The 23,265-nt window shown below is 54.7% G+C and overlaps 1 protein-coding gene across 4 annotated transcripts in view; it reads left to right on the forward strand.

Moving 5' to 3' along the window:
- The window catches only part of NLGN3 (neuroligin 3), a 38,890-nt gene that overhangs the window by 5,062 nt on the left and 10,563 nt on the right, over positions 1 to 23,265 (forward strand). The window contains exons 2-4 of one of the 4 annotated variants that reach the window (XM_005527452.2): positions 12,584 to 13,329; positions 14,422 to 14,481; positions 21,306 to 21,365. In XM_005527452.2, coding sequence (XP_005527509.1) covers positions 12,852 to 13,329; positions 14,422 to 14,481; positions 21,306 to 21,365 — 598 coding nt within the window. In that variant the 5' untranslated portion in view covers positions 12,584 to 12,851. Of the gene's footprint in view, positions 1 to 12,583; positions 13,330 to 14,421; positions 14,482 to 21,305; positions 21,366 to 21,443; positions 23,086 to 23,265 lie in introns of those variants that run through there. The other 3 variants (XM_005527453.2, XM_005527454.2, XM_088062669.1) reach the window with 3 other exon arrangements.

A 23,265-nucleotide genomic window follows, 5' to 3' on the forward strand; every position in this document is an offset into this window, starting at 1 on the left:
CTTGGCACAGGGTGACAGATGCATGCTCAGTCCTGCTTCCTCGCTGAGAGCGTGGGATGCTTTCCCCACATGATGGAGGTGCACCTGCTGGGAGATGCAGGACCTGTGCTAAGCACCAAGCCTTGGCTTCACAGGACCCTTTGCTGGAGACTCTAACAGGCTTTTGTCTACTGATCAGGTACTAATTCAGCTGGATTGAAAATAAATGGCAATATCCTTTCCTGCTGTGTTTCCTGACACCTCTGCTTCCTCTGGTTCCCTGGGCACAGGGACACACTGGCTGCAGAGCTAGAGTCTCATCTTAGAGGTGTCCCAGTTCCCTGGTACTTGCTGCACATGATAGGCACTGTGGGATCACCAGGGATCTGATCTTCGTATCTCCCTCCTCCAGTCCCCGTCTGTGCCTGTTCTCATACACATCAGGAAACATAAGCATCAGTTTTGTTCCTGGTTTTATCCTCAAATGAGAAAAGACTCATGTCCTGCTACCTGTGAGGATCCAGTTCAGCCTTACCTCAGTGAGAGTGGGATGGCAAAAGGCTGTTCCCCAGCTCCTGAGCAGTCCAGAGACATGCAAAGACAACAGGGAAATGCAAGTTTTGGCTTGGGGGCGGTTGGCTTTTTATGGGAGAAGTGGGCTTGGAGAGGAAAATGCAGGGATGAGCTGGGATCCAGCAGTCGCCCGCGGGTTTTGGCTGGCAGGCAGCAGTATGAGGTTAAGTGAGGTTGTTGCTTATGAAGGGGATGCTGTTTCTCATCCTTATGAATTCCAGGAGGACTGAGGGAAGTGTCCAGCCAGCAGCACAAGGGTGTCCTTGCAACCACAAACCAAAATTTCCCTTGGATAGCAGCTGTCCTGTGCCTCAAGAGAGAAACAATCTGTTTCTGTCCTGCCTTTTTGGTCTTTGTTGCCACTGGGGTCTCTGGACAAGAATCTGAGACTGCAGATTTGGGCAGGGAGCTGCTGTACTTTGATGCTCAGGACTTTAAGAGAAGGCAATTGGTTGCCTACTCTTTGTAACAAAAAACTCCTCCTGTGTCTGCTATGAGCGATGCTTCCAAGTGGGCATCTGCTGAGGCAGAGCTGTGCTCAGGGACTTCTGAGGAGCAGCAGGGAGCATGAGAGCCGTCTTGGCACTTGAACTTTACTTTCCTTGGCATTGTTGGTCCTTGCAGCATGCCTGTCAGTCCTGCTTCATTCTGGTCTGCTCCCTCTGGAGACACAGGGCATCCCCAGGCTGCCTGATTAGCTCCGGTCCAGCTTATTTCTTAACACGAGGTGGTATTTGCAGTAAAACACATTAAAGGATTTTTTTTGCCAGAGGTTTTAGGCTTTCTGCTTTTTTGTGCTTGAAGATAGAAAAATATGGGAGGATAAATTTACAAGGGAAAATAGAAAATACATTTTGGATTAAATTTGAATGGGTTTCCTTTCTAGCTGCTGGCTTGCCTGACCTACAGTCTCTAGTGAGCCCTGGCTGCATGAGCAAGACTTTGTGGAGCTGCCGTGGCTGCAGGCCAGGCCAGTCCAGTCCAGGGTGCTTCCATGGTCTTCTGCTTAGTCACGCCAGCTTTGATTTTGGTTTGGGAACGGAGCAGCTGACGGCCTTGTTGAGAGCAGACTCCCCTCCTTCAGGAAGCGTCTCCTCTTAGTTGTGCAGAGGCTGTGTGGGCCTGGGCTGCACCATGGGCTGTCTGAGGTGACAAGGCACCACATCTGTCCGGGCTGCCAGCTGTGCTCACAGCCTGTGCTAGCGGTGGTCTCTGGCTGTGACAACTGTAGAAACTCTTTAGGTTGCTTACTGGAGCACATACCAAATCTGTGCATTTCCAGAATTCCTGGGAAAGCCTGTAGGGTTTCTGGGGAAACCAGTAACTCTGGGATGGGCTTTTATCTCATTGTCAGATGGGCGGTTTCGGACGCTGTGTCGTGCCAGCAGCACACGGGGGTGTCCCTTGTGCCAGGGGCCCCAGGGCACTCCTCGCCCTGATGCTGCCCCGAGCGTGGCAGCTCCTCCGTGAGCCGATGTCGCCTGTGCCTTGCCCAGGAGCTCCTCCAGAGCTCCAGCCGCGATCCCGGCGCTCAGCAGCGGGGTGGGGCGAGTGGGAAGGCAGATGTGGAGAGGGGGAGGGTGGCTTCTCTAGCACCTGTGCCTTTTTCTGGAGCGTGCGAGTGTGAAATTCAATTTGTAGATGAGTCGTAGCTGGTGAGGAACACAGGCCACAGTGTGTGGCGGGGCCAGGCGGTGTCTGGGAGCAGCGCGGCCGGCATGCACAGCATGTCCTGCCTGCCAGCTCTTGCGGAGGCTGACGTCAGCCTGGAGGAGCGGTGGCTGCTGCAGGATGTGGCTGCTTGACGCTGTGTCATGTTGGCTCTGGGTGCGCGGCCCCGCTCCCGCAGGAGCTCTGCCAAGAGGTGCTGCCCTGGGATGGTGTCCCCTGCCCTGCGGGGGCGAGAGAAAGGGACCCGGTGGCCTCTGCCGCCGGCAGCCTGCGGGGTGGTGGTGAGGATGGAGGAGTCCATGGTGCTTCCAGCAACAATGGCATTTTCCCACCCCCACACTTGGGCCTTTGCGGTGTTTCCAGTGAAACCTGCTTGCTGGTGGGAGCAGAGGGAAGGGGCATCACAGCATTAGCAAATGCAGCTTGCTCTGTCCTGCCTGTGCTTTGCTACCGGTGCTCACTGCTCCCCATCTCCTGCCCCAGTCCAAGTCTGGGTATCCCAGTCCCTGCCCTGCAGAGAGCAGCTCTCTGCTGCAGAGGAAGAGTGCAGTGCTGTGAGGAGGGGATCGTGGTCTCCCAGGCCAGCCAGGGTAGAGCTGGGACTAATTGTGCCCCCAGGCAAGCTGCAGTGTCATGGAGCAGCAGGTCACTGGCTGGTGCCAGTAGGCTCAAAGGGACACTTGCAATATGGTCAGAAAATCACGTCTGGTCTTTGGTGAGCACCACTCACACTAACATAAAGCTCAGCATCTTGAGTCCAGTGGGATGTGCTGGGGCTGTCTCTTTGTGCTGGGGAGATGGGCTGCAGTTCAGCTGGGGCATCTCTCTGGCACAGGACAGGACCTGCAGCTCTCCCAGCTGTGGGAAACGGGAGCTGAGCCAGCCCTGCATCACAGCCTCTGGGCACCTGTGTCTGTGCAGAGCCTGTCTGGTGTTTCACCTGGCAGTAGGGACTGTTGTAACAAGGTGGAGGTGGTGTGGACAGTCAAACATCTTCTGGGACCCTGCAGTGAGGAAACAATTTGGTGCTGGACTGCAGTGCTTGGGGTTTCTTGCATCCTGAGGGAGCACACGTGGCTCTGCTGCCTGCACTGTGATCCTCAGGGGTGGCTCTGTTGGGATGGCCCACACCACCCCTTGCACAGGGGTGTGCTCTCCCCATAGAGCCACCTTGCTCCATGGGCTTGGTGTCTCATGGTACAAGACAAGGTGGTGGCAACAGATAGTGCTTGTACATTGCCAGATAACTTGTAACCTTATCTCTTCTCAAGAAAACTTATTGTGTCATGTTTCAGCTTCTGTGCAAAAGTTAGTTCCTGCTTGTCTCCAGCTATTTCCTTCGTCTTTGTTCTTTGTCCTGGATTTTATTACCTTTAGTCCAGATTACTTCCATGACTCGTTTTACAATTCTGCCCTGCAAAACCTTTCTGAGCTGATAAAGAGTGGAGTGATGTTAGGCAGAAATGGGTAGTTGGGGCAGATGTTGGTAAAAGAAAGTTCTTTACTGGCTCTGCTGCTGAAACCAGAGGCTCCAAAGCCACTGTTCAGCCCTTGATTAAGTGGATTTGGCTTCCTGCTTTCAGTCAGTAAAAATGAAACATTGACAACTTATTTTGGATGTAGCTGTTCCCATTCAGAACACTCTTGGATTTTGTTGCCCACCCTCCCTAATCACATTTGCAGGAAGTCCATGTATTTTAAGCTGCAGTCAGTTCCTCTCTGCCCAGCCCACCTCCTTACATTTATAGAGCCTCCCCCAGTCCACGCTAGTCCATGGAAAGCATTGGCTGTGCACACACCCGCCCTGCCTGCAGCCACTGGTGCTTTCTGAGCTTTCCTTGGAGCTTGTGTGAGATGTCTTGGGCTGTTCTAGCACAGGTGGTGGCATGGGGAGGACAGAGCTTTGTGTAAATTGCCTGTGGCCCATTGGTTGTGGGAGCTTCATGTCCTTTGCATGGTGCCCAGAAAGGAGTTTGAGAGGCTGGGGACAGCTTTGGACAAGGACATTGCATCAACAACGTGGTTTCATACTTGCCTCTTAGTTTCAGGTATTTCAGAAATGGGGGTGTCATTGAGCCAGCCTCTTTGGGTCACCAAAGTCTCCTTTCTTTATTAGACTTCAAACCTTCTTTTGTTAACATAAGAAATGTGGATGTGTTTGGACTTGGACTTTTGGAAGCTTATTGATAAGAGCCTTGTGGAATTGTTCCCTAACACGGTTCAGTCATTATGATCCACGTTGTCTTTAGAAATGCCCCCTGTTATCCATGGTAGTTTCCAGGGCAATTATTTAGGAGAGGAGGCATCACTCTGGCAGATGTGAGGGGGATGGTGCTGAGCAGGTGGGATAATGTCAATGTGCGGCTTCCTGAAGCTGGAGAAGGAAGTGAGGGGAATGCTGCTGGTGGAGTCAGCTCTCTCTTCGCTGGGTGAGATTTGCACTTGGGCTGGTAGCTGTGGAGTGTTGATCACAGATTTGAGGGAGATTATATTGCCTTAGAGTAGGTGCCTGGTGCTTGTTTGTGATGTGTGGGAGAGTGAGCAAGTTGTCTTGGCATGAACTCTGTGCTGGTGCCAAAGGCTTGCTGAAAGCAGCTTGTCTGTCAGCTCACTCCTGAGTACTCGTCTGGAAATTCCGGGAGTCTGTGGATGCACTTTTGCACTGTCAGTCACCTGCCTGCACAAAGCCAGAGGTGGAGTAAGTCTAACATTTATTTGTGAAGAATAGAATAGAATAGAATAGAATAGAATAGAATAGAATAGAATAGAATAGAATAGAATAGAATAGAATAATTTCAGTTGGAAGTGACCTACAATGATCACCCAGTCTAACTGCTTGGCCCATTCAGGGCTGACCTAAAACTAAGGCACGTGGTTAAGGGCGTTGTCCAAATGCCTCTTAAACACTGACAGGCTTGAGGCATCGACCACCTCTCTAGGAAGCCTGTTGCAGTTTGTTTGTGTTTGACTACCCTCTGATTAAACAAATGCTTCCTAACGTCCAGTGTAAACCTTTCCCGGCACAGCTTTGAACCGTGCCCTCATGTGCTATCGCTGGATGCCAGGGAGAAGAGCCCAGCACCTCCCTCTCCGTTTCCCTGCTCAGGAAGCTGTCGGGAGCCTGGAGGTGGCCGCTCCGCTGTTCCCGGAGCTGCGGTTTGTGTTTGCCGGGCGCCCGGCGGGGCCGGTCCGGTGCTGACGGGACAGCTCCCGCGGGCTGCGGGAGGTTTCAGCCTCACACGGGGCTCCGGGAACCTCCCCGGTTCCGCCACGCCGTCCCTCCTGACTGGGACTCAGCGATGCCACAGCCAGGTGTTGCCGGCCGCGGGGAGTCCCGGGGCTCTGAGATCCTCCGGGCTGACTCAGGCGCTTCCCTCGCTGCCGGCGGTTCGGGCTGGGGAGCGAGTGTGGGTTCGGCTGTGCTCGGACGGGTGCTCCTCCTTAACCTCTGCCCCTGCAGGCGAGTGTTTGTCCGTTGAAACTGCAAATAGCAAGGTGAGGGAGAGAAAAACCTGCCACTGTGTCTTCATGCTGGGGTCAGGAAAGCCATAACGTGAGATAATCCAGATTATTTCTATCCAGAACGTGGCAATAAATAGCCTACTTTCAGCAGCTATCCCTGAGCCATGTGGGAACTCACCAGTCCACCGAGAGGCTGCTGCCACTGCCCTCTTCCTGTCCTGGCAGAGCCTCCTGCTCACACAGCAGCTGCAGGCTGTGCCACGTGGCCCTGTCTCAGCTTTCCACCAGGCTCCTGGGAAGCAGTGAGTGGGAAGGTCAGTCAAAATCTAGACTAACTCAAGGTGAGCATGTAGCCCACTCCAAAAAACTCCAGGCTTTCAAGCACAGTTGTCCTTGGATCCTCTATAGTGGTCACCTTCTTCTTGCATCAGCAGTATTGGGTGCTGACCCCAACGCTGTTCCTGCTGCAGGACTCACGAGCTGTCCTTCAGCAGCATCACCAGTCACAGCTCAGTGACACTGAGAAACCTCCTGTATTTTTGGAGCTCTTGATGCTAAAGAAGAGTTGGAAATGATTCAAGTTATCTCACCTGCTGGGTAGCGTGTCTTCTGGAGCTGGGCATCGAGCAGTGGGCTGACATTCAACACCAAAAATGTCTGGAAAGGCTGAAATGTGGGCAAGGGAAAGGTCTGATTTTCCCCTGGTGTCCTTCCCAAGGCAGGCTTGGCTCCTTCATGGAGAACTCGTTAAACACCATGGAGCAAATGGTGACAGGCCATATTGCAGCGGGAGGCCTTTGGCACCACAGCAGAAGTGGCTCTTGAAATTGTCTGTTTCTAGGGATTTTGAGTAACATTCTTCTGTTATGAATGGAAGCTCTCGAGGATCTTGGCATGTGTCTGGGAGTTGTCAAAGAGCTTCTGTCCCACATATGTTCTTGCAGCGTTGAGGAACTTAACTGGCACTTCTCACGTGGTCCCTCATCCTCTCCCCAGGGCAAAGGATGTGCAGTGGAGTGTCTCTCAGGCTTCTGACGTTCAGCTTGCTGTAAATATTGGTGGTACTGTGGGCAGGAGCTGGGAAGGACAAGGCAGAGGGACGTATCTTGACGCAAAGGAGGGTGAGGTTTTCCTTCTGTCCCGTTAGAGTGACTGTGGTGCCTCGACACTGGGGGGGCTGCAGATGTGCCTCAGAAGGAGAGGGAGGTGGGGAGCTCTGGACTCTGGGGGAGGACTCTGCAGAGTGGAGAATGGATTATTTGGGCTCCATAGTGCTGGGAAGCCTCCTAAGTGCTCTGCTCTGCATCCTAAATGCTAATGGGTTCGTGACCAAGGTGGCTGTGTATACCCAGACGGTGACAAATGCTGAATGAATGAGGGCAGGGGCAGAGCTGCCAGCCAGGGTAGTGAGAAATGCAGGAGACTGGGCTGGAGGGGCTGTTGGGAATCACTTGGTCCATCCATCTGCCACATACCAGCCTTTGCAGATAGTCATGGAGTGCTTTAGCTTTTCCTGGTGTACACTTAACTTTTCTTTCTTAATATGGATGTGTCTTCTACCTAGCACAAAAGGGCAGAGTGTTCTGAACTTTTTTGCAGTGGCCTTTGCATGTTATAAAACTGTGCCCTGTGACTTTTCTTGTCTAGACTAATCCAAATCTTCCAGACATTTCTCCAAAGCTTTTTGATGATCTTGTGATCTCCCATGGCCTCCCTCAGTTAGTCCAAATCTTTTGGGGAATGAACTGGTTCTCTGGACAACAGTAAAATTACTTTTTGTGTCTTTATGAGCTGAAAGGAGAGTAATTACTTCATGTGCAAGTTGGCCTTGCACACATCCTCCTGCAGTTTCCTTTTTTTGTGGCAATGATATGCTGGCTCACATTCAGTTTGTACTCACCTGTAGCCCTCATGACCCTTGTGGCAGAGCTGCTGCTGTCTTTTCTTCCATGGATTGTTTGTGTGATTTTTTACCTCCCAATGCCTTACAGTCCTGCCCATCATCTCTCAGCCCTTTTCCCAGTCTGTCAGGAGCGTGTCAAATTCCCATCCTGGCCTCTAAAGTGCTGGGGTGTCACGTGCAGATTTTGAAACGTACTCTGTTCTGTCATTTAGTTCATTCATGGAAAAGCAGAGCAACAGCAGCAGCAGGGCTGACCTTTCTGAAACCCTTCATGTCCCTTTCAGTGTAACTGTGAGCCATCAGTGTTCACCAGCTCTGTGATGGACCTGGGAAATGCCTCCACAGTGCTGCACGACCAGGAAACGTCTGCCTGTGGCACCCATGGGTAACCTGGCATGAGAACCAAGGGATGCTCTTGAGGAGCTGCTGGAACACAGGGACACAAGCACATCAGTCCAGTTGTGCTGCAGCTTCTCTGCTGCCCAGGGTTTCCTGTGGGGTTTCTGCAGTGTTGTAGGCCAGGTGGGATGGGGCTAGGTGAGAGCTGGGATCACTGCCCAGTGGAGGAGAGAAGATGCCATGTGGGGAGTGGGTCTAGCAGGTGCTGACAGACTGAGAGCTGAGCACCAGCCTGAGCTCCTGGAGCACAGGTTGGTGGAAAGGTTTGGAGCTCATGTAGAGAAGAGAAGGCAGAAGTTTCTCATGCTGCTTGCTGGGTGCATGTTTGTTCTGGGGTGCATGGGCTGGCCCTCAGCAAAGTACAGTGGGGTCAAATGGTGCGTGGAGCTGCGCGAGGCTCAGTGGCTGGAGGGTGCAATGGGACATCCTGTCTGCTTGCTGTTGGAAGGAGATCATCCAACCGTGCCAGCTGGGTGCTTTGAGGTCTCCATCTGTGCTGGCTCTGAACCTCATGGGACATAGAGCCACAACATGAGTGTGATGAACTTGGGGCTGGTGCTCCAGGGCAGGAGGCTGGGCTCTGATAAAGGGTCCAATACGAGAGCAGGCTGCCTGCTCACATCTCCTCGGCCGTCTGCCAGAGGAGGTGTGGATCCGGCTTGTCTGGCTGCTGTTGAGATGCCTGAATATGCATCTGCGAGAGAGGCTTCCAGAGGATCCCACCCTCCCAGGTTTCCATGGAGAGAGTCTCTTTGTTGAGGAGGAAGCCGTCTGGCAGACAGTGTGGCCGTGGAAATACCTATAGAGCATTTGTTTTCCAAAGCACATGAATAACATCCCCAACAGCTAGCAGCCTCACTTCCTCTGCTCACCCACCAGCAGCCTGGCAGAGCGACCTGGGATGCCTGCGGGGTCTTTATGCTCCCAGTTTCTCACTGCGTGCTTGTCTGAGCATTCCCAGTTTGGCTGTGCCTGCCCAGCCCAGCCCAGTTTCGTTTCTAGTTGGCAGGCACGGCTCCTGGCGCGGGGCTGCGGGCAGGCAGCGGCCCATCTTTGCTGGGGGACACGTTTGGCTTCCCTGCTGGAGGGAAGAGTGAGAGCGCTGTAGGCAGCAAAAATGGGAAAAGTTTTGCTCCCACCTCCCATGGGATGTGAAGGGAATTGCTTCCCTGAACAAAATGTCCTTTCTCTGGTCTCTCAGTTCTTTCTCATGCTTTGAAAGACCAAGAAGCTTGAGAGCTGTTGAGGCAGCAGGCAGCAATGCAAGGCACATGCAACAACCCACAGTGAAAGGGATTAAGCTTGGGTTTTTATGGCAGTCTGTCAGCGTTAAATTAAGACTAAATTCCCATCCTAAATGTTATGTTAACATGGAGTTACATCAAAAAGCACAGAGCACAGAACAGCAATATCAGGGTATCAGATGTGTTACAGGGGTATTGTAATTATCCCAAATCAGGCATTTGAAACCCAGGGAATTTCAGATATAGGGTTTGCATCGTTTTTTGGGTTTGTAATTGAAAAAAATCCAGACATAGGAAGGCTTAGAAGCATGTCACTGAGATTGTTTGGGTGCCTTTATCCTGTGCTGCGGGGACATGGGCAGATGGAGACAAAGAGTCTTTAAAAAATGATGGAACCAAATGTGGAATTACAAATGTTAAAATACCATGAGCTGTATTTGAGTGTAAAGGCATTGTGGCTCTCCAGGGTAACATTAGGGCTGCTGGGCCTTGACTGTGCATCTCCATATCTGGACATATTTGGCTATCACTAGTGCAACTCACCTCCGTGCCTCATGCTTTGTAAAACTCATAATTGGAGACAGTTTTAAGTCCTGTAGCATCGTTTTGTTTAAGTTAAGAATGTGTACTTAATTCTATCTTAGCTTATACTTTTTTTGTCTTCAGATTTCCATGTCTTTTCAGAGCTGGATGAGGATTAAACAAAAACACAGAGGAATATCATTGTAGCATAATTCTGAGGAGCTGTAGCAAGAAGCTGTTTTTTGGCTGTGCTTTGTAGAAAGAGATTCCTCATTGTGTCAGGGCAGGATGGTTACAGTGGGCGTGTGGAAGCTCCACGGATGCAGAGTGGGTTGTGAATTCAGCCCTGTGACTGGTGTGTGCAGCCCAGCTGGGCAGCTGTGTAGTGGCACTGCCTGGTGCCGTGAAATTGCTTGCCTGGAGGAGTTGGTAGAGCAGCAGTGCCCATGGCACCATGTAGCTGCAGCCATGAGGAAGCTGTGGAGCTGGGAAATCAGCTGGTGAACCACCACTGGCAGGGCTGTGGTGTTCCTGCAGAGAGAAAATGATGACAGATCAGTTGAAATGGCTCTGCAGGGAGTACTGCATGCACTATCATAAAGACTGGAAGCTGCCTGTAGCTTCCAGTCATACAAATTAGATATGACAGTCATTAATAATTAGCTTTATCCTAACCTGTGGTACCTGAAGGAACCTGAGCAGAAGATTTACACTGGGCAGTTTGCCTTCCAGCAATGTCAGACAGAGTGGTGGGTCTGAAGCACCTTTGAGATCCTGCTTGGGAATGCAGCTTTGGGAGGTCCTGGGCCAGCACTACACCCCTGGCATGTTGCTGTTAGGCAAAGGTCAGTTCTCTGCTGAAGGAGGAGCATTGCGGCAAGGAATATGAGATGAATGATGGTTTTCTTCCAGAGCTGCAGGCAGAACAGGGCAGCCAAGGCACTGTGCTGCAGAGGCAGCTCCAGCAGTGGTGGGCAGAGCAGAGCTTGGGGTCTCTGGGTGCCTGAGCTGTTTTTCTGGCCCTTGACTCAGCTTTTATTCCTTAGGTTTGACATATGTTTGGGGGATAATGCAGCCGTGTCGTGCTCCTGTTGGTGTGTTTCTGTCCTGTCTGGTGGGGCAGGAGCAGGTGAAGGGGAGTGATGTGCTGCCCTCCTTGTCTGGAGTTACCTGCATTGCCTTGGCAGGCTCTGGAGAGGTGCCTGCATGCCCAGCCCTGTGAGGCCTTGCTGCTTGGGTGGGCTGAATGCACTAATGTGATTTTCTGAGATGAGTGTTTCTATTTACTGTGTTACCCTGATTTCTGAGGCTGCCAAGTTCTTTGGGCGTATCAGGAGGGCAGGCACAGCATGGGCCCAATTCCTTAATGACCAGCAGTGAATTGCCTGCACATGTGCAGTACAGATTTGAGACACCTTCTGTGGGGGTTTTTGGTTGTATTTTGTTTGGGTGGGTTTTTTTGTGGGTTTCTGTTTGTCTGTCTGGGAGGTTTAGGGGTTTATTTTTATGGTGGTGGGTTTTTTTTCCTGCGGATTTTCCTCATTGGATGAGGTGTTCTCTATTTGTGGAATCCCTGCCCAACTGAACCTCCACCAGAGCTGCAAACTCCCATCTGCATACAGGCCTTATTTTGTGCTCCAATAATTTCAATGCAACTCTGCTTCCCTCTGAGCCTGGGAGAGATCTACCGGGTGGGCACGTAAGGATGCCCTGGGGCAAAACGGAGGTGCCTGACCGCCGCTGCCGTCTCTCCCAGGGTGAGGACATGTGGCTGAGACAGGGCGAGTGAGCATCCCCTGAGCCACCACCGCCTTCCCGCGGGGACCCGGCTGAAGATGCGCCCGCCGAGGAGCGGAGCCGGCCGGGGCGAGGGGAGCTCCGGGCGGTGCAGCCCCCGCGCCTCCCGTGCCCGGGTCCCCCGGGAGCAGCGGGGGGAGCCCGGGCGGGGGGCACTTACATAAGCCCTGAATGCGACAGGCGGTGCGGGAAGGTGAAGGGCAGAGCGCTGGGAATCCACACAGCCTCCAGCGAGGGCTCCCTGGCACAGGAGCTCTGCTCGCTGACACATCCGCGGGTCCCCATCTGCAGTGCCCTCCCTTCCCCACGGGGGCTGCCACAGCTGCTCCTCCTGATGCCGCCAGCCCGGGCGGGGACGTGGGAGCGGAGCTCTGCCTCCCCGGGCTTGCCGGGGCGCGGAGCGGGTGGGAGATGCCCACAGCACTCTGGCTGTTCCCCTCCTGCCCGCCCAGCAGCCGGGTCCTGCCTGGGGTCTCACCGCTTTGGCCAGTGGAGGGGGAGATGGGTGCCTGGCTAGGACATGGGGGTCGAGTTTGCTGGTGTCTGAAGGGTGGTGGCAGCCGAACAGGGGAGCAGCGCTGCGCTGAAGCCCAGGCAAGGAGCGCAGGCTGCGTGGTGTGGGAACACAGACAGCTCCGGCTCAGCCAGGAGAGGTGCCAGTGGGGTCTTGTGCAGGGGCTGTGCTTGGCACCAGTGGTGTCCAACAGGCTCCTTATGGGGAGGGCATAGCACTCTGTGTGCACTCAGTCTGCTCATCTTGGCACCCATACTCTGGGCAGCCCCTGAGCACTGGGGACAGGCTCTGCAGGCATGGGCAGACAGTGTGTGTGTGTGTATGTGTGTGTGTGTGTGCATATGCTCTGCTTGTTCTGCCTGCTTTTGCCTGCTCCCAGAGCCACCTGCCCGGGTGGAGGCAGAGCCAGTGAGCACCCATGGGTGGGAGGCTCAGCCAGAGATCCTGGCTCCTTCTGCACTGCAGGTCTTCAACTCTTCCAGAGCAAGTCTGCTGTTAATTCCCTCCATCTCTCCACAGTATCAGCAGTCACCTCCGGGCTGGGCCGCTGGCGGGCAGGCAGCAGCAGGCAGCGGGGAGGCTGTGAGGAGCTGGTGCCACATCTCCCTGTGTTCGTGCTCCCGACTCACCCAACAGAAGGTGTGGCTGGGCTGCGCACTCCCGACTCCCGTCTCTTCTGCTCCGTCTGTTCCTGGTGGGCAAATCGGAGGCCTGGTGTGATGGGGTTGCTCTGAGACCTCGCCCCAGGAGCTTCAGGCCTGGATGTTGGTGCTGTTTCTCCCGGACAATGTGGCTGATACTCTGGAGAAGCCCTCTCTTCCCCCCTGTTCTCCAAGTGCCTGAGCTGGTGGCCAGCTGGGACCTGCGTCTCACCCTCTGGGTCCTGAGCTTTGCCTCGCTGGTTGTGCAAATGGAGGGCCAGGTCTACTCACCCACTGTCAACACGCACTATGGGAAGTTACGAGGGGTGCGCGTGCCATTGCCCAGTGAGATCCTGGGGCCCGTGGACCAGTACCTGGGGGTTCCTTATGCCGCTCCCCCCATCGGGGAGAAGAGATTCATGCCCCCCGAGCCACCACCATCCTGGTCAGGCATCAGGAACGCTACCCATTTCTCACCAGTCTGCCCCCAGAACATCCACAACGCCGTTCCTGAGATCATGCTGCCCATCTGGTTTACCTCCAATTTGGATATCGTGGCCACGTACATCCAGGATCCCAACGAGGACTGTCTGTACCTCAACATCTACATCCCCACGGAGGATGGTGAGTCCCCACTGGGGTGACCACAGGAGAGCAAGGGGGGGGTCACTCCAGCCCTCCCCAGCAGTGGTTGGTCTCACCTGGGTGTTGTGTTTGAAGCATGTGGTTGTGGACCCTGCAGCATGCTGTCTGTTTGTGGAAAGCTTTCTCTGGCCACGCAGCTTGCCCTCTTGCCCTCAGCTGCCATCTCTGTCTCGCGTGCTCCTGCTCCTCCACGCCTCCCGGTCCCACCCCTCCACCTCCATGGCATCGTCACGGGTTCCTCTCTTGTATTGCTAAATCTGAATCCGACTCTCTGACCGCAGATCCACAGAGTGACAAGCTGATTTGTGCTCCCCACAGGCGCCGAGTGCCAGGTTCTGTCTTGAGTTGGTTCGAGTTCGTCCTTCCTCCCTGCTTCCCACCCTCCCCAGGTCCATGCGCTAGTTGTGGGCGTGGGCTGCGGCTGGGAGGAACACTCTCTGCCTCTCCCTGGGAAGATGCTCCGGCAAGAAAGGGACCACAGAGCCCTTTTCTGGGCCCTGGTACGGATGGGAGGTTGGGGTGCACCGGCAGACACATCGCTTGGCTGCTCCTCCGTCCGCCGGTGGGCCAGCGGCAGAGCGATGAGCCTGGGGTGCTGGGCATGCATGGGGCATGGTCCTGTTGGGGTGAGGCTGAGCGGCGCTGGGTGCCTCCTTGTCTAACCTTTTCCTTTGTAGGGGATCCCATCTGAACTGTAAGTAGAGGGCAGAGGAGGCAGCGCCTGCCCGCACGCCCGCCCCAGCCTCACCGCAACGGGAGCCCCCAGGGATTTTCAGCTGGCCAAAAGGGACCCGCAGCGGGTCTGCGGCACACAGCAGAGCAGCCTGGTGGGCCAGTGGCTTCTCCCAGGCTGGCTGGCTCCACTCCTTGGTCTCTGGGGCCCACAGAATGCACCATGCCTTCCTTCCTGCCCAGCACGGCTGGCCCAGAGTTTTCCTCCCATGGCGACGCTCCCTCCCCACCTCCCGCGGTCCCGGGGGCGGTGGGAGGGTAGCAGCGTGGTTGTGATTGCATGCCCACTCCCATCAGTGGAGCCTCCTGTTATTTTGTAGTCTTTTATTCATTTTACAGTAAAACGGATTTCCAAGGAATGCACCCGAAAGCCCAACAAGAAAATATGTAGGAAAGGAGGTATGTAGCAAGCCGACCGGCAGAGAGGCACAGAGAGGAAAGAGAGAGAGAGTGAGAGAGTGAGAGGGTGCCTGGCTGGCCCCCAGCCTGTGGCACTCCTCCAGCACCTCTCTGTGCTGACACCTGGACTGTGGACCCTCCAAGCAGCCCACCCTGCCACCCCCTGCTTCCCAGGGAGGAGCCCCACGGATGCTCCAGCCAGCTTGGGAGCACAGGTCTGGGGTCAGATCATGAGGATGTTCATGTTGCTCCAGGCCTTTCAGAACAGCTTCTCCTGGGCTGAGCCTGCACTCCCACCTTCATCCCACTGGCACTGACAGCCTCACAGTCCCTGGGCTTGAGGGGTAGCCTCTGATGGCAGGTAGCACTTAAATGCATCCATCCCTTAGGTTGGGTTACCCCACTGGGGGTATACAGACCTGCTCAGGGAAGGATCTGTGTGATGGGGGACTGCAGTCCATCCTGGGCTGAGCTTTTCCCCCCATTGCATCCCTGATCATTTTGCATCCAGAGCTCCTTGGTTAAAAGCATAAAGCCTCTCCTGGCTGTGTAAATGCTGCAGATTCTGCTCTGAGCCTTGTGCCTGCCAAGGCTGCTCCCCACTGTTAACACCCCTGTGCCAGTGCCAGTCCTGCCAGTAAGGATTTGGTCTCCAGCCCATGGCACAGCAGCCTCCCTGAGCCCTAGCGGCCCCGTGGGCAGCTGAGCACCTCCAGTTCAGACACATCTCTGCTTTGCCTTGCCTCCACTGACCTTCTCCCACTGCCTGTACATGATCCTGTATTCCCAACCAGTGACATGCAGAAGGGAGTAGAGATGTACACATGGTAGCTGGCTCAGCCCCGTGTCAGACACAATGCCCCACCCTCCACACAGCCACCTTGCAGGCAGGGAGAGCTGGCTGCTCTGTGCATCCCAAAGATGAACATCAGGCAGCCAAGCTCTTCTGAAAGGCTCAGTACAGGGTGTCTGGCCGGCACAGGCTGCTGTCCTGGCCATCCTGCAGCAGCAGCATCCCTGCATCCCAGCCTCTGTCTCCCTGCACCCCTGGGTTTGGCGGGGCCAGAGCAGCTGGGCTTGGAGGTTTGGGGAGCGCTTTCCTTCCAGCCGTTTCCCCCAGTTCTGTTGTTTGGTTTCTTTGCTTTGCTTTTCCTGTTGCTGTCCTGGCTATTCACACGCCATCTCTCTGAGTGCCAAGGCTGCCCCTGAAAGGGCTGGCGCATTAGGGAGTCTCTGCACGCTGCCTCCGGAGCCGGCTGTGCCAGTGATCACCAGCCACTTCAAAGCGCTTCCTCTCCCGGCCCTCCCACCGCTGCCAGGGCTGGCAGACCCCCGCCACCCCCAGCCCTACAGCCAGGGCCAGGGAAACAGGCTCCAGGTTACTGCCAGAGAAGGGGATGATAAAACACATGACAAAACACCTTGGGTGTGCTCATCTCCTGGGTTTCCCTCCCCTCTGGCTCGGCTCACGGGCAGGTTTCTTTGCAGCCCAATCTGCGGTTGCCTCTGGTCACCTCCCAGGGAGGTGGTGAGGGACCCTCCCTTTTCCTCATGGACCAGCAGATCCCTGGTGCCAGCCATTTGGATATCCAGGTGTGGTGTGCCAGGAATGAAAGCACCCAGACACTGTCACTTCCCTCCAGCTCTGGACAGGCTCTGGTAGCTGTTGGCTTGAATTAATTGAGTCACTTGTGATGAAACACAGAAGTTCTCACACTCCTCATTGTGTATCCTAGGTTAGTAATGCTTGGGGAGAGGGTAATGTGCCTGCAGGGCTGACTTCCTCAGGTTGAACATTTGAACACTGACTCATTCTGGAATAATCATGATTACTATTTCTAAGGCCACAGACTAGCAGTGATAAGCTCTCCTCTCACAGAACAGTATTTTGGTGGGTGAAAATGCCTCAGCTCCCACCTTACTGGAGTTTTCATGACTTCTGCCCTAAGTAGTGTATTTCAGAGCAGACAAAGGACTGAGAATTTGTCAGTCATGCTTGTTTATCTCTGGGACAGAAAAACATCCCTGTTTCCCTGCCCAGTTGCCCACAGTAATTTCCTATATGGAAATTTTCTAAATGCCAATCTCCTGCATACACATTGACTCCTTCTCTGGTAGCAGTACAGGGCAGCAGTGCTTTAAGAGCAGCTAGCCATGCATGGTGCTAGGGGAGCTGACAGCACTGAGGCTCATTTGAGGCTCAGATTTTGCTGCAAAAATAGTGCTGCCCACCCAAAGACCATGTACACACATACCCTGAGAGCACAGTACCTATGTGCAAAATGCAGCTCTGCCCCATGCTTTGTGCTGCCAACACTTCCAGCCTGTTTTTGGCTGTGGTAGATGCCAAGAAGATTTTTCCTTCCCTTCATCACCAGCCTGGGCAAGCCTTGCTGCAGGGCATGAGGAGGTGGATGTCATTTTTGGAGGGGAAAAATGTGGTTGCCCTGCACTTAGCAGCTCTTCCTGGTTTTCATTAGCGAATGCCCAAATCTCTCTGGCTGGGACTGTGAAGAGTCTGCAATATTGCAGAGACAAAGGTCCAGCATCTTCCTCTGCTGTGTGAGGGTGGCTGGAGCTCCCAGCAGCTCCTGGGCTCAGGAAGCACTTGGGCAGCTCTGCAGGAAGAGCGCTGTGGCTTCTCAGCTGCTCTCCAAGAGCTGACTTGTCCAAGTACTGGCTGAGGCTTCCCTACAGCTGCACAAATTCTGCAGCACTCCCTTGCTGGAAGTTTCTTCCCAGCCCCCTCGAAGCCTGCTGCTTTGCAGAGCTGGCTGTGGGCAGACCACCGCCCTGGTGCTCCACTTCCACTCCAGGGAGCGATTTGCAAAGGTGAGGGTCAGTGTTTGTGCTGCCAGAGGCAGCAGAGCGTGAGAAGATGCAGTGCTTTTAGAGTCCACTCAGGGATGGAGATTACTCCTCTGCATCATTCCAGGACAGGGAGGGGCAGGGCAGCACCAAGGTGTGCTGCAGTCCTGGAGCAAGGGCTGATGGCTGGAAGGACCCTCTGACACAGGTCCCAGCTGAGCTGTCCCTGCCTGTGGGGTCATGCAGCAGCAGCTTCAACAGCTGCACCCTTTTTGGTCCTGTTCCTTGTCACTCCCAGAGAAGCAGCTGAGATGCTGTGGCCAGCAGCAGGTGTACCTTTGGGAGCCAGCAGAGGTTCCTGCTCCCTGCAGCATCGTGGCTGCTTTGCAGGAGCGGGTGCCCCAAGGAACTCGCACTGAGGAGAGGGTGCTGGAGCTGCCTATGGGTGCCCTCAACAGACATGTGGATCTGGAAAGGTGTCATTGCAGGCTCCTACTCTTCTCTTATCCACACCATGCTGAGAATGAAGGCTCCAAGGACTGAGGCTCCTTATCCTGCTTTATCTGCTTTTGCACTGGTGTCAGTGCTATTGGTATGGTTTACTTAAGATAGCATAAACCCAGCAAGGATGCCCCTGTTTCAGGCAAAGTGATTTTTTTTTTTTTTTAAACTAGGACTTAAATCTTCCTAGAGCCTTCAGATAAGAGCATATGCATCCTTCCTATCGGCCTGAACAACGTTGCTTTGCAGTCAGCTTAAAGTGAAGTGCCACTACAGACATTCACCTCCTGGGTTAGTGGGGGGTGTTTTTGATGGGTAAGGAGAATAAGAGCCATGAGCACTTTTAGTTTTTCCAGCTGTGAATCCACAGGCTTAAACCCATCCCCATGAGAGTGGGTGCTGCAGGGCTCTGCGTGGTGGCCTTTGTTAGAGCAGAGGAAGATCTCGTGGGCTGGGTGTCCCTGAACTTGGCAGCAGCCAGTGGAAAGTGTTACTGGGTAAGGGAGGTGAAGCTGTGATTGCTCTCAGGAGCTGTGGGCATTGGTGGGTTGTGCTGGAGGTGAACATTGCAGCAAGAGGCAAAAAGCCCACTTGGTCACAACAGTCTGTCCTGGCCATGACCACCCTGGCACCTTCCTGCTGATGGGTGAGGCTTGTGCTTTGCATCTGCCACGCACACATGCCACTGCCGTTGCCCTTCCCCCTGGCCTGCATCACTGCACTCCTGCTTTGCTTAGCTTCCCAAGTGCTGCTTTCTGCCATCTCTTCTGCGGTGCCTGCAGCTCAGGTTGCTGGAGGCTTGTCCCAGCTATCTCTGAGCTCTGCAGCAGCAGTCTCCAGCTGGATCCCTCCCTGCTCAGCCAGGACAGTTGCTCAGGTCACAGAGTTGTTGTCCACCGCCCTCTTAAAACCTGACAAGTCCTCATAGCTGATTCCTCTGTCTGCACAGAGACTTTTTGTCCCCTGAAGGAGACCAGGTTGCAGGGCTGCAGTCTGGCCAGTCCCAGGGCAGTTGGCAGTGAAAAATGATCTCCAGCTGCCTGTGGTCAGCTTCTCAACTTTGAAGCACAGTGTGGATGAAGGCTCGCTGGCTGTGTTCTTTATTAGAGAAAAATCTCGATCCCTTAGAAGTACCAAGAGGTTGATGCATAGCACTGGTTAGCAAATATTGCATGAGTACTTCATCATTTAAGTGCTTTCTGAACTTGCAGCTCTTCCTAATGAAGACACAGTAGGTCAAGCTTGCAGCCTCCTGCAAAGAGTCTGAGTGGCTGCACATGCCCAGCCGAGTGTGTGGCTGGGGGTGGGCTGGGGAGGCAGTGTGGGGAGGATGCAGCAGGAGCGGGGAAATGCTGGGACTGAGGTGCTGGAGCAAAAGCTGGCAGGGATGGGGATGGTGCTGGGTGAAAAGAGGAGAAGGATGTGATATGCTCAGAGGATGGCTGGGTGGTGAAGCAGGAGGTGAGGGGATGGGGCTGGAGTGGGGGTAGGTCAGGAGGTAAACTGAGCTGGAGGAAATCAGAACAGCACAGGAGACAGCTGATCTATCCCTGCCAGTGGCAGGATCAGCTCCATCTCACCTCTTTCTGGAACTGTGTCCCACCCGGTCTTAAACACCTCCCCAGGCCGCCTCTTCGAGTGCTTCAGCTGCCCTTTCTGCCAGAAAGGTTTTCTTCTCATCCTGCCTCCTGTAGCCCCAGGGCTGCCTGGGAGGGACTTGCTTTTCCACCTCACCACCTCACAGTAGTCTTTCATGTGTTGGGATGCTGCTGTAGCTCCCATCATGCCTCTGCTCCCAGGATTCATGTGACCCTGCCTTCTGCAAACTTCTCATGTCTGCTGGATTTTTCGAGGTTTCTGGTTGCTGCTCCTCCAGCAGGTCATGGCTGCTTAAGGCGTTCTACAAACCTCTCACCCTGATGGAGCTGCCTCACAGCCATTTCAGATCTCTTCCTCCCCCATCAGAAATTCCTTTTAAATTCAAATCCTGTCCCACTCCATGCTGCCATCTCTGTTATCCACCTCCTGTGTCACCTGCAGAATGTCACTCCCAGACTGACAGTGAGCACAGCTCCCCAGTTCTGTCTTTCTGACCAGTTTTGTGCATTTAGCCCCGTAGTTCCATGTACACAGGAACAAGGCTTGCCCCTTGCTTATGGGAGCTTTGCTGGGGGCTGTGGAAGCCCTTGGTGTGGTAATGGGGCCTTTGATGGTGGCAGCAGGACTCTGGGATCAGCCCAGATCTGGCAGGGGTCAGAGCCCCTTGTCTCAGGGGAAGGTCACTGGGCAGTGCAGGCACTCTGTGGATAAGTTCTACCTGGGGGAAGCCCTGCTGTCCCCCAGAGGTCACCATCACCTGGGGAACTTTTTGTTGTAAGCATTAGGGAGCAGAGGACTTGCAGGTCTGCAGCTCTAAGGGGATAAAAACGTCCAGCCTCTTCCTGAAATTCAGAGCTCCAGAGCACAGGGATGGCACCACTTGCCTTTCTGTCCACATTGGCATGCAGTCCTTTGCAGGAGTGGGGTTTTGGCACTGGTTTTTCAGCACCCCTGCTCCCTGCCAGCCCACAGGCCACCTCTCCTGGCTCCTGCTGGCTGCAGGCTCACTGCAAGCCTTCCACAGCAGCGTCCCACACTTTTCAGCTGGGGCTGCTGTGCTGGCCAGTGCCCCAGGACTGCAGGTTGGTGAAGGGACACAGGACAACTGTAAGGCATTCAGGATGTTACAGAAACTAATATGTATAGGATTCTGCCTTGGTCAGGTAAAACTGATTGGTGCCTTTGAAATCCTCAGTGAAACATGGAACTGGTCTTGTAAGGAGGGAGTTGATGCAGGATGGAGCCGGGCAGCTCAGGGAGCATCTGTCATGAGGGATCTCTGCATGCTGTGGTGGTCTCATGCAGTGGTACCAGTGGTTTGTGTCCAGCGCAGCAAGTGATGGTGATGGGCAGGATCCTGCCTGGCTGTCATGCAAGGCAGCCCTTGGTGTGAGCTCTGCAGAGGCCAGTTGTCCCCAGGGGCAGCAGAGCTGGGAGCAGGGCTCCTGTTTGCACCTGGGTGCTAGGAGAGGGAGCCCTGCCTGGAGCTGAGGGTGCATGACCAGGCAGGGACCAGGCTGGGATGCAGGAGGATCGGCAAGTGCTTTGAGAGACTCATCCACCGCCAGTGCTGATGCTGCCACAGCCCCACTCACGTCTTCCCTGCCACCCCAGCCCTCCCCAGGGAGGATCTGGGAAGGGGCGCGGGTGAAGCAGCATCCTGGCACACTCCTGGGGCAGTCCTGCCCGTGCCCTAACACTGCCCTGACTCTGGGAGAGGTGCAGTATGAGTAGCCAGCAGTGCTGTGGGGCACAGGCGTGGCCCCACTGTCTCTGCTATCATGCTATTTTTGAATTCTCTTTTTTTTTTTTTTTGTGTTCTTTTCTTTCTTTTTTTTTTTTTTGTTTTTTTTTTTTTTTGTTTTTATTTCCTTTTGTTTTCCTTTCTGTTCTGTCTCCTCGTGTTTGGTCCCTAGGAGCCAGCGCTAAGAAACAGGGCGAGGACTTAGCGGATAATGACGGTGATGAAGACGAAGGTATTTCTGTGCTCGAGGCTGCCACTGCATGACACGCAAAGCAGCTCCGTTTGCCCGCCATCCGCTGCCACCCCCAGGGAGCCCTGTGTGTGTCTGTCTGCCGTGCCAGGCAGCTGCGCGGGGTGGGGGGCAGGCTGGCCGGCTGTGCAGGGCACCCAGGACCTTCCCCTCCTCCCCATGGCGGGGAAAGCTCATGGGGTTTTTCCGCTTTAGGAGAAGTTTGCTCCTGCTCAGTTGGAGCGAGGGCAGGGAGGAAGCATGGCAGCTTGGGAGGAGAGAAGCCCTCGGGCACCTGGGCCCATTTCACCCTGAGCCCAGTCACATCCCACCTCCAGCCTCATCCCTCCAGAGTCAGTGACATGCATCTGGGAGCCAGCAACCTCCCCATCCACCCTTGCCCGGCCCTGCCGTGGCTGTGCCGGCAGCCTGAACACTCGGCACCCAGAGGGCATCTGGCCATGCACAGGAGACCCAGGGTCCACTTGGTTTCTTCTCTCCTTCCTCACCCGGTGGAAGTGAGGTCTTGCTTGCAAGCACCAGCCGAGACGGAGCAAGTAGCCTTTCAAGCAGATGTGATTCTAGATGTGTGCCAGGACTAAGCAAGCTGCAGAATAGGCTATTTTTAGTAGAACAGGGTGGTTTGTCTGCAGGTTATGGAGTCGGCGGCGTGTTTGGCTGCAGAGATGTAATGAGGAGGTAGGAGGAAGGGTTGGCCAGGGTGCAGCCCTAATGTGCTGAGGACAGTAAAGCCTCGTGGTGTGCAGGAGGCGCAGGCAGCTCGAACAAGGCCTGGCAGATGGCATTTAGGATCTGGGAAATAGATGAAAAACTTTTTCCTTGGCAGTACTAAAACCCTGTTGTTTACTCCGGCTAACCTGTGCCCCACGATCTCTTGTACCAGGGCGTAAACTGGCATTCAGCCTAAGTGACTCGACTGTGCTAAATCCACACACACCAAAATGTGCTGCAGCGGTTGGGAGCTGTTTATTTCCTGGTACATCTCTGTACATTGTTGCCATTCTGCTGCGAGGAGGGCCCTTTGTACATCAGGGAATGGGTGCAGGATGGAGAAGTCATGGCACTGATGTTCCTGCCCCTCACATTTCAAGCAGGTGGTTGTCCTGATGTAGCTCTGCCACACAGGCAATGTCTGTCCTGGAGGAGCTGCAAGCACGTTTTGCTCCCCTGGTCTGTGCATTTAGGAAAAGCCAGCACAGGTTTTGGGTTTGGCATAGCCTCATTCTCCTGGAGGGAAGGAGGTTTTCTGTATGGGAGGCCACCTTTAGCCATGCTGGAGGTGAGAAAGGCCACAGATACCCATCAGCCTGGCCTGCAGCCCCATGCCATGGGCAAACCACAGGGAGGAGTGGACATGGCAGGGGTTAGGTGGGTGTGAGCGAGCATGACCTGCCCAGCCGGTGGTCATGGTGTTGGTGTGGCTGTGGCCCAAGAGTGCCAGTCCTGCTGCACTGCTGAGGGAGGCAGGCAGGGAGCAGCAGCTGCCTGGGGCAGCTGAGGCCAAGCAGGCACTGCCAGCCCACCTGAGCAAGGTGCTGGGCATGAGTGAGCACAAGGGAGAATGAAGTCCATCAGTGCTGGATCGCCAGCTCAGGACAGCGCTGGGCAGCGCAGGCATGTGGGACCCGACAATGTCTCCATGGCGGGGGAAACTGCCTCGCCTGTGTGACGTGGGCAAGGTGCACCAGGAGCCCAAGCACAGGTACTATTCCCTTGTGGGTGGCCATGGCTCCATGAGGGATCACCAGCCAGTGGGGCAGGAGGGGCAGGATGTCCCCTGGACAGAAGCTGAGAGAGGGAGTGTGGCTGCTCCTTGTGCACTAGGCTCCCACAGTCCTTCCTCCCCGACCCTCAGGGTCCCATTCCCCATCCTCACTCCATG

Source organism: Pseudopodoces humilis, chromosome 15 (assembly GCF_049639895.1).
Source record: "Pseudopodoces humilis isolate 2021_Gansu_Grassland_sample_001 chromosome 15, ASM4963989v1, whole genome shotgun sequence".
Taxonomy (NCBI): Eukaryota; Metazoa; Chordata; class Aves; order Passeriformes; family Paridae; genus Pseudopodoces; species Pseudopodoces humilis.